The 18,422-nt window shown below is 31.9% G+C and overlaps 3 protein-coding genes across 3 annotated transcripts; 2 read left to right on the top strand and 1 right to left on the bottom strand.

Moving 5' to 3' along the window:
* Positions 1 to 2,022: 2,022 nt before the first annotated feature.
* On the top strand, positions 2,023 to 3,640 carry LOC114392858 (wall-associated receptor kinase 2-like). The gene is made up of 3 exons (XM_028354104.1): positions 2,023 to 2,916; positions 3,179 to 3,223; positions 3,316 to 3,640. The coding sequence occupies exons 1-3, from the start codon at positions 2,106 to 2,108 to the stop codon at positions 3,441 to 3,443; spliced, it is 984 nt and encodes a 327-aa protein (XP_028209905.1). The 5' UTR covers positions 2,023 to 2,105; the 3' UTR covers positions 3,444 to 3,640.
* Positions 3,641 to 3,782: 142 nt separating this feature from the next.
* Positions 3,783 to 5,948, bottom strand: LOC114392857 (putative pectate lyase 2). The gene is made up of 4 exons (XM_028354103.1): positions 5,214 to 5,948; positions 4,486 to 4,589; positions 4,260 to 4,398; positions 3,783 to 4,138 (listed from the first exon to the last, which is right to left on the bottom strand). Exons 1-4 carry the CDS (start codon positions 5,946 to 5,948, stop codon positions 3,920 to 3,922), a joined length of 1,197 nt encoding a protein of 398 aa, XP_028209904.1. The 3' UTR covers positions 3,783 to 3,919.
* Positions 5,949 to 16,738: 10,790 nt separating this feature from the next.
* Positions 16,739 to 18,366, top strand: LOC114393755 (peroxidase 29-like). The gene is made up of 3 exons (XM_028355183.1): positions 16,739 to 17,134; positions 17,275 to 17,643; positions 17,722 to 18,366. Exons 1-3 carry the CDS (start codon positions 16,921 to 16,923, stop codon positions 18,117 to 18,119), a joined length of 981 nt encoding a protein of 326 aa, XP_028210984.1. The 5' UTR covers positions 16,739 to 16,920; the 3' UTR covers positions 18,120 to 18,366.
* The last annotated feature ends 56 nt before the right edge of the window (positions 18,367 to 18,422 follow it).

Below are 18,422 nucleotides of genomic sequence, written 5' to 3'. Positions count from 1 at the left end.
GGCTAATTCAAAGCATCTCAACATGCTTTTCAAGGCTAAGACATTCTTCATAGTAGGCTCACAGAAAAATAATGCGTCATAAGCGAATTGCAATAGCAGGATCCTCAAATTTCCATAATCCACCCTATATCCTTCAGAGAGTCCCTTCGAACAAGCCATCCTCATCAAGCCACCTAAACCATCCTAAGTAAGAATAGAAAAGGTGCTATTGGATCACCTTGACGCAAACCTTTCTGATTTTTAAATTCGGACGTTGGACTTCCGTTCACCAAGACAGATAAGGTTGATGACTCCATGTACACTTTGATCCAGCCTATCCATTTTGGGCAGAAACCCATTCTTTGCATCATGTAATAAAGAAAATCCCACCTCACTGATTCGTATGTTTTTTCAAAGTATGCTTTACAAAACATGATTTCTTTTTCGTCCTAGCATCTTGAACCAGCTCATTTGATACAACAATCCCATCCAGCAAATTCCTGCCTCCCACTAATGTTGTTTAAGAGTCATCAATGAGTTTAGGAAGCACCTTCTTTAGTCTCAATGATAGATCCTTGGCAAGGATTTTATAAACACAACCTTCCAAGGATATAGGTCTGTATTCATGTAATCCTTGCGGGTTATCCTTCTTAGGAATGAGTGCAATGAACGCCGCATTTGAGCCCTTTGACAAGACCCCAAATCTGTGAAATTTCCTAATACTTTTTTTTTAAAAGATTGACATATTTATGATTCAAAGCCAACTCAACCAAAAAAAAAATGCTAATTAAAAAGAGGAATTGAATGGTCATAGTTTTGTTTTTGATTTTCAAGAAAGCCTATAAATGTGAACTGATTTTTTTACTGCAGAATGTACTGTTAGAGTTTCATTTAATAAATAAGATTTAAATCAAATTTTAAAAAATATTTTACTTTAAATTAAAAAATTGTAAATATTTTACTTTAAATTAAAAATTGTATGAGACCTATATGTAACTTTTTTTAAATAAATGTGATATTTTTGTTTTATAAAAACTAAAAATAAATATTTTTTTGTTGGTAGGCTTAAACTTATTTTTTTACCTTGGACCGATCCTGATTTTAGGTAACATGAAATTGTTTTGTAAATTAAATTATTTACTTAAAATGTATTTGTCTGCGGAGTAATGTCTCCATTTTTTGCTAGGGTTGGAGGGATATTTTTAGAAGGGGATTTAACCTGGTTATGTATCTTGCAATGCGTGCCGATGATCATTGAGGCATGAGCTTCGCCAGTGAAAAATGATTGTCTTTAAAGCTCACAAGTCTGGGCCATACTTATGATTTAGAGGGGGAGTTGCTATTGGCACTATTCATCTGGGTGTCTTTTAATCGTATCCTGAAATTATCTTTTTGATGGAAATATAATGTGCCTTTTAATCGTATCCTGAAATTATTCTTTTGATGGAAATATAATGAAAATATGTTTATATTGCTTAAATGAGAAGTGAAAAAATTAAAATATAAATAAAAATATAATTTTGTCGTAAAAGTATATAATGAGATCACATTTTTAGGATAACTTTTTCATTTGTAATAGAATTATATTTTTATTATTGAGTGAGAGGTGAAAAAATAAAAAAATAAAAAGATTTAATATTATTTTTGATCCATTATGTTTGTCTTGTTTCACTTTGATACTAAATTTTAAAAGTTTCATTATTTTTATTTTTTTTATAAGTATTATGTTAACTTTTAAATTTAAAATTATTTCATAACGTTTATTTTTATGAAATCATAATTTGATGTGCTAAGCTTGAGGACTTGAATGTATATGCCTACATGCTAGACGAGGCCCAAAAAATGTGCAACTGAATAAGAAAGTTAGTTCTCTCTACTCTCTTGCGCGTTCTGTGAGCGGCTTCAGAATGCAGAAAGCAAAAAAACAAATAAAGATAATAAGGCAGGATCAGGAATTAAGATTAAAGATACCAAAAGTGAATAAAAGCAAAAGGATAATTATGAAGGGGCCTGTTTTATAAAGCAACACTTGCAGATATTATTCGATTCTCTCTTGGATGTTAATTTCTTGACTTGACCACTTTTGTAGCATAAACCATCTAGTTGTTCGTGCTACATAGTCTCTGATGGGTTTGCATCTTACTACCCACAACCAAAAACCAATGTTATTATTACTACTATTGCTGATTCACTCATTGTTGATCACTCAATCCACGCCATGCAGAACTTCTTGTGGTGACATTCCCATCGAATACCCTTTTGGCATTGACGATGGGTGTGGAAGCCCATACTACCGTTACATCCTGGTTTGTTCCGACTCCGGAAAACTCCAAGTCAGAACCCCTTCTGGGAGATACAATGTTCACAATGTTAGCTATGCTGATCCACACATTCTAATCACTGATCCATTCATGTGGAACTGTGACGATGGTGAGAATTACCGTCCCACAAGGCCATTCAGTTTGGACACCAGCACACGCTTCAAGCTTTCCCCTCATAATGAGTATCTATTCTTCAATTGCAGTGAGGATCATGTGATCGTTAAGCCAAAGCCAATTTTCTGTGAGCGCTTCCCTGAGCGTTGTGACTCTTCGTGTGACAGTGGTAGTTATCTCTGCAGGCACATGCCAGGGTGCTCCTTTGCTATGAGTGGTAGCTCTTGCTGCTCTTACTCTCCGAGAGCCACTGAATCGTTGAGGTTGATGCTCAAGTATTGTACTAGTTATACTAGTGTTTATTGGAGAAACGTTGGTGCTCCTCAGCCTTATGATCAAGTTCCTGAATATGGGATCAGAATTGATTTTGACATTCCCGTAACTAGGCGCTGCCTTCAGTGCCAGGATCCTTACAAAGGAGGTGGAACTTGTGGATTTGACACTGGGACTCAGAGTTTCATGTGCCTTTGTAAGGAAGGAAATTCCACTACCCATTGTAAAGGTATGTCTAAGTCTAACAATGATAAAAAAAAAAAAATTATTTTTTATCCACTAAAAATTTAAACTATCAACTAATAAAAAATCATCCTCAGTTCAAAGGTAATTAATATTTATTATAAAAATTAACAAACTTAACATATATGGTGATTTATAATTAGATCTCTTTTATTGCATACACTATTTACTTGAGTTACAATTAGGAAGGTTTGTATTTTGAAATTTGTTGAGAAAGTAAAATTAATTGGATATTGTTTGTCTGGCAGATTATGATGCAACACGGCACAACAGAAAGGTCCATGTGATTGCAGGTGATAAAAATGAAGTTAATTTCTCAATGATAGTTTTTGAAGTAGAAAATTAGGTTCATGTTTGTGGTTGTGTGTTCGAATTTTGGCTGCAGGGACAGTTAGCGGTGTTTCAGCTGCAGGGGCATTTGGAATTGGAGCTGGTATTTGGTACTTGAAGAAAGTGAGAGCTAAAGCACCAGTAACATGTGGAGTTCAAAGCAATGAGAATAGACTTTTTTGAAGAGGACCAAAGAACGTGAACTATATAATTACGGAGTACATCTTAATTCCCCCCAGCTATTAAGCTTATTTATTTATACAATATTTATATAGATAGGCCTTTTTTGCTTCCCAGTTGGCATCTTTATGTGATGTTGGGTTGTAATTCTCTCAAATATTGCAAGAAAGCACTTTGCTGCTTGGTCATCTTCAACACTACTTTGAAGTGTTAACTTTAATCTTTGATTTCCTTTAGTAATATTGAATCTGATAGTGTTAATTTACAAACTAAAGCAGTTCATTCTTTCATTGGTTGAGACACTGATACCCTCACTCCTCTGATAAACTCCTCTAAAACGGGCTTTCCGGAATCAACCAAAAATATTAAAAGAAAAAAAGGAAAAAAAAAAAGTGAATGAGGGAGACAGACACACAGACAGAAAAGTAATGGCGATTCTAAGTCTTACTTTTTTTTTAGACGCTATTCTTAGCCATATACTAACATGCTCTCCCAACAACACAATTTGTGGGGCCAGCATTGAGAGTCATTGCAGGCACCAAGTACGCTGGAGCAGCAGAAAAAGATTGAGTAGGTGAATAATTTGGGGCACAGCTTCCAAACCCAGATGGTACAAAATAAGCACCATTTAGGAATAAATCCTTGGAAGACCTCCATTTCCAACTCTTCCAGTTTTCCTTCCCTTCCCTCTTGGTAACCTGAACATCATTCAAGAACAGCACTCAATATGATGAAGCACTACTAAATATGTATTGGGTTTGAGAGGGGAAAAAATAAATAAAAAGAAGAGGATTTAATTTCATGCTACTGCATTTTGACCTGTTTTGCATTTGGGTCATTTGGTGCTACATAAAGATTGCCTTCACTTAAAATGGTTGGGTTAGCACTGCCGCCTATAGCATACATCTTCCACTCATCATATTTGTTGTTGACCACATGGGCATAACCAAATCTTACCCTGCATGATCATGGACAAGTCAATACAATATTTAGTTTCAATTTTTCATGGAATCCATGCTGATTCAATCCATAAAATAACTCTCACCTTGGCATCCTTTCAGTTAGGCCACTAGCAAAACGGTTGAATGCTATTGTTACTCTCATTATTTTATCCGCTGTGTATTGGTCATTATGTCCTAGCAACATAACCTGCAGGCACGTTAGCTCAATCAGATGCTCTTCCTAGTCTCATAATATAGGGACTGGTAGCAAAGTGATTACACTGGATTTGACAGGTTTATAGTGATCCAAGGATGCATTTTATAGAAGTTAAAATGTGTGTAGTTATAATTGTTGATAGGAAAATATCAATGCTTGAGATTGTAATAAAATATATGTACATGTATAGCAAAATATGAAAATGTTAAAATCTGAACTCTTGTTTTTTGAGTACATATTGGACGATACAATCTTTTTAACGAAAACTATACACGGATACCCTCTTGATTTTCGTCAAAAAAAAAAACAAGAGATATAGTACTTTAAGTAACAAATTAATGCTTCTTTAATCAATAAAAGTGTGCTGCATGAATTTGTAACGGATAGGTGCAAAACTTTTTTACACTATTTTTGTACTTTACCCTTAAATTAAATGCAGTCATCGTTATAGCCAAGTCATCAAATCCAATTGTAGCATTTACTCATTTATTAGTAATTATATTGGCATGCGTATATATGACCAAAAATCTCATATCAGAATGAGGAAAGATATGCTTCGTATAATAAGACATCAAACAGAAATGGAAGAAGTAGCTATATCTTTGTTCAACTTACTTTGTCATGCTGGGTAAAGTAATTGTTAGAGATCGCAATGGCGGTTGATGCATGAATAACATCGATTAGGCCATCAGTGGAACGAGCCAAAAAGCAATGATCAATCCAAATATTGGAGGAATCAAATATGCTAATGGCATCTCCATCAGAGCCTAGACGATGACCAACATGGTCAGGAGTACTCCTCACAAGGCCAGGTTTGGCTGGTTTACAATCATGGATGTTAATGCCATGTATAATGACATGACTAACACCTTGTATTGTAATGCAAGGCCCATCAGTAATTTCCACTTTAGCCCCTCTTCCATCAATGGTCTTGTAGCTATTCATGATAAGCTCATTTTTTAGCCTAATAACCATGTCTTTGTCAAAAATGATCCAGAGGGGCTCTGTTTGGATTGCACCATAACGGAGTGTGCCTGGTTTTGGGTTTACAGGGTCATCAGAGGGATCTTTGACTCGGTATATTGCACCATACTTGCCACCTGTGGCATCTTTGCCAAAGCCAATTGCACAATCAGCCAAGGCTTGGCGATTTGAAGCCCAATTTGGCTTTGTACGCCAACAAGAGTCTATCACATTGAGCAATGCTTTCTTAGGACTCTCCGGGATCATATACTTTGAGGTAGGTAAAGTGTTGTAGTACTTGTTATCTGTTGAATGGACAATAACGAAGGTTGAAGCAAGGTGTAGCATGAAGCATGAAAGCAAGAGGAGTGAGGTTGACGTGGCCATGCTTGTTGTTAAGGAATTTGCAAGGGAAATTAGCTCATTTAATAGGTGGGGAGAAGGTTGTGCACACAATTTAGGAGCTTGGCTTACAAATATTTTTTTGAGTTTAGATAACAAAAACGTGGCTGCACGAGCTTGGGTTGTTGGTTGACTTGCTGATTATAATCTTAAAATTTTATTTAGTGTTCTAAAGGCTACCTATTCATCCATATTACATTTCTTGTATTAATTACTTTAGAATATGATGGTTCAATGGACAAGGGAAGTTCATAACAGAATGCTCCTTAGAAATCTAATATTTGGACGGCTTCGGAGTAGAACAAGCACGTTTTGTAAAAATAGTCGTGGGCTAGGGGATTCAATTTAATAACTCAACAAATTTAAGTCAAAAATTAGGTGTCTATATATATATATATATATATATATATATAACTATTAAGCTACAAGGAATGACTAAATAATTATTGTTACAAGTTTATAATACTGCGTGTAAATTAACATATAAGAACTGTTTTAAATTAATCAATAATCTTTGAATGTGATTCTTGGAAATGCTTGCAATTGAAACAACTTTGTGGTATATGAAACTCATGGTATGAAAATTTTCTGAAATAGAAGTTTTGAGACTTATGGTGCTAATTTGGCTATTGTAAATTTATGAGGTAATTAACTCTTTTGAGGATTTTTTTTCTCAATATATTTTTCTAATTATTGACTCAAATAATCAAGTTACTTGAGATTTAGAATGATTTTCTGTAAAAAAAGATTTAGAATGATTTTTTTAATACTGAGGACATAGCTAATTAAATATATGGATTTTTTTTTATTATTATTAATACACAATTACTACTTTTACTCCCTGCTTATCCACTTCCCTTTTCAGTTTATTTTTCAAAAATGTTCTGTTTTGAAAATAATACACTCCCCTAATGGAAGACAATTGGAAGAAACAAATCAGTGCGCATGAGAGACCAAACTCATTAGCATGAGAAAGATTCTCGTTTTCTACAAATGAAGAGCCCCTAATCAACAAAAAAAAAATGATTGGATCATGCACGAGTATAGGCTTGAAATTGTTGAAAATGGATCTCCACAGACCACACGTAAGTATCTCTATATATTTAACATAGATTCATAGTGCACATATACCATTACCGTATACCCTTTTACGTATTGTGTGTCAATTGTTGCTTACTAGTCTATATTAATTATTTAAGTGTTTGTGCAGTTTAATTTGAGATGTTTAGTTCACACTTGATGAGCTACTTTAGATGGCCCCCATTTAGTCAATTACACATAATTACCACATACTATTTCACTACCCTAACCCTATCCTATTTCACAAACGCAAACAAGGATAGCTTTTGGAATTCGAGATCAAGCGCTATTTCTAACTTAGTTTAGTGTTAATCACTTCCAAAGGGCTTTTCGATTTTCAAGTAATCCATTCATGTTAGTTTTGTCTCATGCGCCGTATGTTTCTGTATCAATGCTGATTAAGCACTTGATTGGCTCCCATAAACTATTGCTTTCGTAGACTACTAATTGAATATTCATCAGGGCACGTACAAGCTTTCTACCTATTTGCTACAAAACTTTTACCAACAATAAGTCAGAAGGCACATACATGGGGAGTGTATCTTTTGAAGGAGGACATTTTTGAAAAAAAAAATTAAAAGGGGGAGTGTTTAAGCAAAGAAGGGGAGTGGAAATAGAAAGTGACTAAATATATGGTTGTTGCTTTGTGCACCCAAAGCAATAGTGCGATTCCAATATTACCCTTTCGTAAAGCTAATACGAGTTGGTCAATCCGTATTAGCAATCCGTAAGTGGCTCAAACAATTTTTAAAAAATTTCTTTTCAAAAATATATTTTACAAATTAATGACCTGTGTAAGAATCAAACTTGTGACTTTCGCGTTATTAATACAAAGTTCTAACCAATTGAGGTAATAGGTCAATTATGTTATAAAATAATTAATGTCGTTATATATAACACTAAAATTTCTAATGTATATTTAATGAGCATGTAAATTTAGATAATAAATTTTGTGATAATTAATTTTGACCTAATAATTAATTTGTTTACATATATAAAAATCGTAAATAAAAATCATAGGTTTATTAACATAAATCCACTAATGTATTTTTTTACCTTATTACAATTAATTTTGGTCTAATAATATATTTTTTTACATATATAAATTTTAAATAAAAATCATAGGTTTCATAAAAATTCATATATGTAAACATATTAATTACTCGGTAAAAATTAATTGTCACAATTTATTATCTAAATTTACATACGCATCAAATATATAGTAACATTAATTATTTTATGATATATAATAACATTAATTATTTTATGATATAATTAATTTATTAACTCAGTTGGTTAGAGCAACGCGAAAGTCACATATTTGTCACATATTTGATTCTTGCTTGGACCATCACTAGATCTAGGGTTGACTCAGTAAATCACCATTTGACTTGCATGACCTAATCTATATTAAAAAAATCTAAATAATTTTATAACACTTAACCTTTTATGTTTAAGATTTAAAATTTAATATATTTAGAAGTATAGTTATCAATTTGTTTAAAATTTTGAATATGCAATATTTTTTTTCAGAATTTAATATAAACAACCTTAAGTTAAAATTTAAAATATATATCATTATTTTACAATAAAAAAATATTTTAATTCACACACAAATTAGTCAACGGAAAATAGAAAATGACAATAACTTTATCAACTCAAATTTTATTATGTTTATGTTTGGTAAAAAAAATAAACAAATATAAAAATAACACAAGTGTAAGATATAAATTAAATTTTTTAATATGAGTAATATTCTTCAAATATATAATATGACACGTTGGATCCAATAATTATGTATGCAACTCCTAGGTTAAGTGGGTCTGTGGAATAACGGGTTAACTGGTGAATCAATTTTTAATTTTAAATACAATAAATGTTATTTAAATAATTTGAATAATTTTTTATATTTTATTATTTTGAAGAAAAAATAACAAAAGTTGGTCTCTTGCCATTATGATTCTAATTCATTGGAAGGATTTGTATATAATTCTAATAAAACATAATTCTAAATCTACTTATAGTTACATTTTTTTAATTAATCTTATTAAATAAAAATATTAAATGTTTTTAAGATAGTGAATATTAATTCATGCATTTTATTTATTTAATATTTGTTTATAAAGCATTAAGATGATGTGCTTTTTTTTTCTTTTTTATGAAAATATAATTTTAAAAATTGATAATATATTTATTCAAGCTTCTGAAAAAATAGAATTTAAAAATATTATTAATTATTTTGAAATTTTATTTTAAGTAACTCAAATAAAATTTTAAATTTTTAAAATAAAAAGCATTTTTATAATTGTATAATCAGATCAAATTTTATTTTAAGTAAAATATCTAAATAATAAATATCAATTTTTTATAATAAGTAAAATTGTAGAGATTTCTAAAAAGGTTTTTTTTATATATATAAATTTACATTTTTCCATTTTTTTTTTTACTTTATTTTTCTTTCTATCGTTTTGCTCTTTTCTCACTGCATCACTTACATATATATCTTTTGTTTTTTCTCTTTTTTTCCTATCTCTTTTTTTCTTACACCTATCCCACCTCAAATTTGTGATGTTAGGATTAACATTTTCCATGTTAACATAATGGAAAAGGTAAGTAGATTCAAAATTTTCACATAAAAATCAGCACCGTGTAATGAAACTTTCAATATAATTTGTAGAAGCTACTACGTACTCCCAAATGAATGAAGAAATTAAATTGAACAAATAAGCTTTCTTTATTTATTCCATAAACAATGAATTACAAATTATGCTTATGCAATGACAAGAATTTAAAACATTATTGTAATATCATAAATTACAGCAAGCTACCAATTAATGCAATGTTAAAGTTTAAAACAACAGTAGCAGAACTCATCAAGTTGTGATGGCTGTTTTATTAATCACACAAAGATGTTGTTGCGTGCATTGGCCCCAAAAGTAACACAGACATGCTCGTCCATTTCATATATGTACTACGCATAGTTGCACATCCCATAGATACATGAACTCTCAGAGTTGCACTTGTTGCCACATTTTCCACAATGCTTCTCGTTAGTCCGGGGATTCACGCACTTACCTTCGCAACATATCTTACCATAGCTACATTTCTTTCCACATTTCCCACAATTGGAGACATCTGTGGACAGGTTGACACATTTATTCTTGCAGCAATCAGATCCTGCGCTTCCTTTAATGTGACATACCTTTGGGTATTTGTCACATTTCAGCACCACCCGGTCAGAAAGGAATCGATTAATTTTCCCTTTTGGTTCTCCACTTCCGGGAGATATTCCAGACACAAAAACGGCCAAAGCCATTAGCATGGCTAGAAGGAAGAGGGTCTTCAAGGACTTCATTTTTATTTTTTTTAATTTGTTGACAAATAAAAAGAAGTCAAATGAAGTTAAAGAGTGTATATATGTTTTTTTATAGACACGATATACAAAGATGGTGGAAGTATTTATAGACGAGTAGGTTCATGGAGTTGGTAGTATATTTTGCATAAATTGCTTTCATGAAAGAATGTCCCTGTACGTATTGATTAGTTAATGCGGTGTGGTCTAAACTTGTTAGGCTTGTTTGGCAACAACTTCAAACTTCGTCCATACTAATCAGTTGAAATTGGATACAATTGGAAGAACTATTCTGGTTTTTGCTTAAGGATAAAGATTAACATTAGTTTAGTTCCTAATAATATCCGTCGTATAATCTTAATCAGAAACAGTATTCTTGTATAATTCTACGTACGTAAAGTCGTAAACCAAGAAACCGTTACAGTACCACCGTTCGGTTCCAGCTAGCAGACGTACAATTTTGACAATTTTATGGAACGAATTGGATTTAAGAGTTGGCCATTTGGCAATAAAATAAAGATGAACATGCACTTACGTCACGTTACTGTAGCACGAGCAACCAAGTATATAGTATATACTATATATAGTAGTAGGGTTTTGTGATTCCGCTGATATACACACGTGCAACTTTTTCACGCACCATTTCATTATTCTTTACATTTTAAAATATTTATAGCTTAACAAAATATATAGTAAGAAATAAAAATAAAAGTTCAAAAATAATTAGCAACTATTTCAGTAAAAAAAAATATTTGTATAATATTTTTTACAATTTTTACTTGCTATTATATATATATATATATATATATATATATATATATATATATATATATATATATATATTAAATCTTGAGTTAAATTTTTTTATAGCAAAATCGTTTTTAACATCCAAAGATAAATTACTTAAAAAAATTAATTTTAACCAAAATCAATTTTATAACCATTCATCCAAATAAAAAGTAAAGACTGATAAAAAAACAAAAAAAGAACAGCAATAAAGTGTTTGATTGAATAAACAAAATGTAAGACCAGTTTGTTTAAAATTTAAAATAAATAATTTTAGAATAAAAAATACTTATCGATAGGATTTACTTCTTAAAATAAATAAAAATTTATTTTTTAAAACAAAAAAAATTAAATAAACACATAAAAATATTTATTTTATTAAAATAAGCATTTTTTTTAAAAAAAAAACTTAAACAAACTCCCCCATAGACGGATAAAAAAAATTATAAATTTAGATCATTATAATCAACATTAAGAGCAAAAAGTACACAACTTTTTTACGTGGTCATAAAATTATTAACTAACTTTTAATCTTGAATATGTCTGTGTGCTCTGCGTGCAAAATATTTAAATATTTAATTGTAATTTTAGGAAAATGTCTAACCCTATACAAAGGAATTTTCTGTCGTAGACCACGGAAAATTCATTTTATCATGCTTACAAATCCCGCGTTTTTCTAAACCAAACTTTGGAGTGCAGAGCACGACCCCACAACGGCTTCTGGTCAAATTTCTTAGCTGCTAGTGTCTATGATTAATCAAATACAACGCAAGTTTCCTTTAATTCAAAATTTGGCAGGTTTTAATAGGATCAAAGTTAGGGGAGTCAAAGACGCAAATAAGATTACCAAGCAATAAGTTTTTTCCTTAATTTTGTTATAGACGCATTCAATTGCCTTTCAATAATGCATTTAATCAATATTCACACACACAATTGCAACATGGCACTGTTATGCAGAAAACCGTTTCATTCAAGAAAGGTTATGTTAGCAGTTAGTACATTATTCATGACATTTTGTGCGTCTCCTAACTTAAGAGAGGAATAAATAATAATATTGATTGAATTGTGTTAACTTTTATTGAAGCAACATATATTCTTCCTTTTAGTTTGATAAGGAAAGCATGCACACATTCGCAGCAACCAAATATCACTTAGACAATCGCATGCAGCTGGCAACTTTTTAACATTAATACCTGTTTTTCATCTCTTAAACATAAATATCATTTCTTTGAAACTAAATAAGGAAGCCTGTATTAAATCAGATCCATGGGGATAATAAATTTACGTGTTCTGTTGTGGTTGTAGCAGTATCTATGTTCTGCCTGAGGAACGTGAACGTGCCTCTCGCAATTACTTTAATTTGCTTTGGTTTTCTGAGAGTGACGCATTGACATTGAAATATATATGTCATGGCACTCTGTTGCCTAATTCTTCTTCTTGGTTTATTTGTTCCCTTCCATTCTATCAATGCCCAAAGTTCCTGCAGTAACCAATTGTCTCAAGTTCAAAATGAAAGAAGAATTCTCTTGGAACTTGACACCAAAATCAATGAAATGGAGGTCCAAATGCATGGTATGTCTATGCAAAAGCCAGAAACAGCTAATAAAACAACAGATGTAAATGTAACATCTTACAAAGACAAAGATCATATTCTCACCCGGGATCTTCGGCACCACTTCCAAAATGTAAAGTCAATTATTAACACCAAACATATATATGCATCATATTTTTAAATCATGATTGTAAGATATGTATATATTGACATGTTTGAGCATATATATCATTATATATATTCTAGGTTCACGAGATTTTAATCCTCATAGGATGGGGCACTTTGCTACCCATTGGAGTAATCATTGCAAGATACTTGAGAAATTTTCTGTGTGATGTATGGTTCAAGTGGCACATAGCGTGCCAGACTCTGGGATATATTCTTGGCACAATAGGGTGGTGCATGTGGCTGGTGCTTCAAAACTCATCAAATCATTTGGTATCTAAAACACAAAGTACTATCAGCATCATTCATTGCTTTCACATTCATAATCGTACAAGTGAGTATGTGTGACATTAATTCCATCTTAATTTTACTCTACGCCCGAGTCCAAATATTTAAGGCCTTAATATTAATTAACATTTTGTTTCAATGAGATACTTGGCACACCTTCATACAAGTACATAAAGAAGCGGGCTATTGCAAGGGCTGGAACATATGTCACCATCTTCTTGGGTATGACATAATTGTAATAGTTATAGCAAGCACATTCGCAGGGTTCCACGCTGAAACGTTGAAACGGGTTTATGTGGCTATTCTTGGAGTTATGGCTGTCGTAGTTGTCCCGCTAGAAATTTACAGATGCAAGTCTCAGATAATGCATCATGCTGTGATTATTCACCGCGAATTGTGGAACAGAGAAGGAAGTTGGTGAAACTATGCTAGAGCAAGAGTGAAGAAACGTGACTCTAGCTAGCTTACATGTTGGAATATTGGGACATACAAATGTCACGATTGAAATGAACTATAATCTATACATCCAGGCTAAGGTAGTATTTCAAGAACTTTTTAAATTAATATTTTTTTTAGTTAGAGGAATTGTTTGATACTAGAATGTCACAATTTAAATTATTTCTTTTAAATCAATGCAAAATGAACAATAAAATTATTTTCAGTCATTTGTAGAGGGTTATTGCAAGTGGTGGAGCAACATGAACAAATGACTGAAAAGAATTTTTATTTTTACAACTAAAGACAACTTTTATTGTTCCATTAATGGAGAATATAATCATACACCATATTAATTATATATAATATCAATTGTTTGATAATAGAACTAAGCGACTTAAGCTATGATTGTAGTAAAAAATTAAGATCAACATGCATGCAGCAAGATATTGTAAAACATATAACATTACTGTATAACTGATCGTGGAGCTTTTTTGTTGCAACAAGCTGTCCATTGGTCTCTCGACTCCATGTGAGAAGGGTTGGGATGGGAATTAGTTCAATTAAGTTTAGAGAATCTTTAAATGTAAGTTTGATTCAATGTTAATCAATTTGGATTGGTTTAAATTTGACAAAATTATTTAAATAATTTGAACCGAATCAATTCTATCACTTTCGGGTTGAGTAGTTGATACTATAAATTAAAACAAGGGTTAATTACGATTTTACTTCTTCAACTTCTTTCTGGTTCCTCAAAATTTATTTCACAACTTTTAGTGTTTCATTAATTTTTTATGAGCATTTTTTAGTCCCTCAAAAATAATATTGTTTATTTTTAGTCATTTATTTATTTTTACTGTTCACAATTAGTTCAAAATATATAAAAAGTGAGGAACTAAAAATGGAGAAAACAAGGACTAATTTTTAGCAGTAAAAATAAATGAGACTAAAAATGAGAAAAAATTAAGGAAGTAAAAATTATGATAAAAAATTAATAGAGAACTAATTTTTTTAAGAAACTTTTAAAGGACTAAAAATTAAAAATTTGAAAAAGTTGAGAGAAAAAAAATTTAATTGATACTTAAAATAACATGAAAATAGAAAAATACTGGAAAAAAAACAAGAAATCATAATAAAATAAAATAAAAAGTCTCGAGTTAAAATTATAGAATTGCACAATATAAAAATTATAAAATTATAGAATTGCACAAATAGTATAGGTTGGTTTGGGTCGAACTTCATGTGCTCAAACATATACCTAAACCAACCCAATTTTTTTTTTCGATTTGCCTCGGATTGATTGAATCTTTTAGTTTACCTAAATCTTTGGTCACCCATATAGTTGAGTCACATTTAATTTTCACTACACCATCGTCAGATACTTAGTATAAGTTGATTAACTTGACACACAAATTCCACAAAAATAAATAAATGAAAGCTTCGCACCTAAGGAAACCATTAATGTTTCAGGGTCTGGGTCTGGAATAGCATTAAACCATAACACAAGATTCATTGCAAGCGTACAAGTTCGTTCCTCTTGTTAGAAATCTAACGTGTCTCATATGAACTGGTATGTAGGTCACATTTTGTGATTATGCCATTACTAGTATTACATTTGTATAATCAATATTTTTTTTGTTCATGTTAAAAAAGTTTTCAACGAATGTAAGAATTATGAAGTACTAAACGAAAATTAGGCATGTTTAATTGATTTTTATTAAAATATACTGTAAGAGCTAAAGTAAATTTAACATGAAATTATATAAAAAAAAAAAATTAAGATTCGTGAGCGAAAAAGTAATTAAAGCAGTGGAAGGTTCGCTGAGAATTGAGATGGAGTAACATTTTAGAGGGAAAGAGATAATAGTATTAAATTTATTGAATCATTTTTGTCATTGCTTGACATATTAATTTAATGAAACTATTAATTTAATGAAACATAAATACTCCATTCCCAACCAATTCATTTTGCCCATCATTCAATTCATGTAGATTTAAAAATCTTCATTTGCTTTGGCTGAAAATTTCACTTTTTAACCGATACACTTTATTCAAAACAATAGTCGTCTTTACACGTAAAAAAAAAACTAAATAAATAAAAGAGGATATATTTTTACAAAATTAAACTTATGTTATTGTTGAATCATTTGTAAATTTTGTTATACATCGTTAATATTATAAAAAATATAATTAATGTTACATTAAAAAATTAAAATAACAATTATTTTTAAAAAATTATAATAAGACAGAAAAAGTATGTAATATTTTAGTTGATGAGATCCTTACCTTACGTTCCCAAAGCAATTAATTAATTAGCAGTTGACAATACAACTATTACTGTAACAAGCAGTACCTTATCAGGGGAAGATAGATATTATGTCTACATTGTTATGGCAAACTACTTAAGCCATGTGCAGTTGTCTCTACAGACTACAGGGTTACTTAATTCAAATCATCGCCCCATAACTTCACTTCACACGACCTATGATTATTCTTCCACAACCAACTAAATGCGAGCCTTTCATTAACTGAACAAGACATGGGATTATGGAGTGACCTTTTAAAATACAAAGCACCACAATTTTTATGATATGTGGGGAATTAAAGGAAATTAGTGATTTTGATTTCATGGAATGAAGAAAACCAATAGGGAAGAGAAGTGAACAACGAATCATTTCTCAACTCTTATTTGGGTGCTCAAAGGTGAAGTGGGGGACCAATATAACTTCACTTGGAAAATAGTAGGGGACGAATAAACAAACTTTCAAACAGTTTAAGGCTAAAAACGTGATGATAGAATACTAGCTCCACTCATACTTGTCTAATTACGCTTGTAGCTGTGCTTCAACATTCTTGCATGATGGTATCATTCCCACTACAACTGACTTCCATCAAAAGCATGCAGAATAACTAGTACTACTACTCTTTTGCTTACCGAAATGTAAATAGAAGAGCACACGGTTTATAGGGAGGACTTCTGCCAACTCAATTAATAGTACTTCACCAAACGCGCTTCTTTCCCGATAAATTATTAGATAGTTTGAAACCTAGCCTCTATGGTCTTTTTACCAATTTCTATTTGTCATGTAGTCCAATTTTTGCAATTTACGAAAAAGAATACTCAATTACATGTAATGTGGAGATTAATTAGGGCCACAGTCGGGGCTATGTACTAGTGATAATTTCTCCCGGCCCCTTAGAGGGGAATCTCGGTTGGGCAAACATCAATATATAAATTTTCCACCACATGCTTCTACTCCTACTACGTACTAACACTCGTGTGTACTAGGGAGGGAAAAATGGAAATATCTTTTCCTTGGATTCTGGTGGTCACAGTGGTCATGGCAATGCCACTTTCATTTCGCATAAAAGCAAACCAACTTTCATACGACTACTACAAGTTTTCATGCCCAAACTTGGAAAGCGTAATCAAGAGTGAGTTGCTAGGCATATTCTTGACAGATGCTACTGCACCAGCTGCATTTCTCAGGCTCATGTTTCATGACTGCCAAGTTCAAGTAAATTAATGTGTTTCTAGCTTCTCTCTTTCTTTCCCTTACTTTGTTCCTCACAGACAAACAGTGTTCTTGTTTCATTCAAGGTTTATACAAAAGCCTCACTTGTTGTTGTTGTTGTTGTTGTGTTTATTTTCATGCAAGGATGTGATGCCTCAATTCTGTTGGATTCCAACTACCTAGCTCACAGTCACAGCTCTGAAATGAAATCTTCAAGGAACTTTGGTATCAGAAAGCGGGAAACGATCAGCTACATTAAGTCAATATTAGAAGAAGAATGTCCGGGCCAGGTTTCTTGTGCAGATATTATTGTATTAGCTGCTAAGGAATCAGTGTCATTCTCTGGAGGACCTCATATTGAGATCCCACTTGGAAGAAAAGATTCCAGAACTTGTAGTTTCCATGAGGCTGATGCTAAGCTTCCTTCACCAACAATAACGGTTGATGAATTTATATCGATTTTCATGTCTAAAGGAATGAACATTGAAGAGTCTGTATCCATTTTAGGTAATGCTAATGCATGTCAGCCTTAAAGAAGGTGTTTAAAACTGTTAACTATTGGTTATTGATTGTAACTATTGGTAGGTGCACATACACTAGGGATTGGACACTGCTTCAACATTGTTGGTAGATTGTATGATCCACAGCTAGGAGACAAGATGGATTTTGGGTTTGAAGCCTCTCTAAGACTAGCATGCCCAACTGAGATTCCTTTGACAAACTTCACATTTGTGCCTAATGACATGACCCCAGTTATATTTGACAACCAGTATTACCGAGACATTATGATGGGGAGAGGCTTGTTTGGTATTGACTCCAGCATTTCTAGAGATCCTCGAACAGCACCCTTTGTCATGCGGTTTGCTATGGATCAGAACTACTTCTTCAAGGCTTTCTCATCTGCATTTCTTAAACTTTCTTCTACCAATGTTCTCACAGATGTGCAGGGTGATGTCCGAAGGCAATGCAACCAGGTAAACTAATGCAAATGGAGTCAATGTTCTGTGCACAAGGTTTATCCAATTCATATGGCCTCCTCTAGTAGTGTAAATCCTAAAAGATTTAATTAATATATGACCATTTTTCTTATGATGAAAGTGGTGTTAACCTAGTTGAGATCATAACAACCTTCTTGTCCTAGCATTGTCTTCGTTTCATTAAAAAAAACAAGATGCATGTTGCTACCAAAAATAAATTCCAAGTGCAAGGAAGCGAAAGGTCCTTCAAATTTACGTTCCATTAAGATATCTACATTAGTACCTATGTTATGCTATGTCCCTGACTCT

Source organism: Glycine soja, chromosome 17 (assembly GCF_004193775.1).
Source record: "Glycine soja cultivar W05 chromosome 17, ASM419377v2, whole genome shotgun sequence".
NCBI lineage: Eukaryota > Viridiplantae > Streptophyta > Magnoliopsida > Fabales > Fabaceae > Glycine > Glycine soja.
Note: the sequence above shows the minus strand (reverse complement) of the source record. Positions and strands in the feature narration are given on the sequence as shown.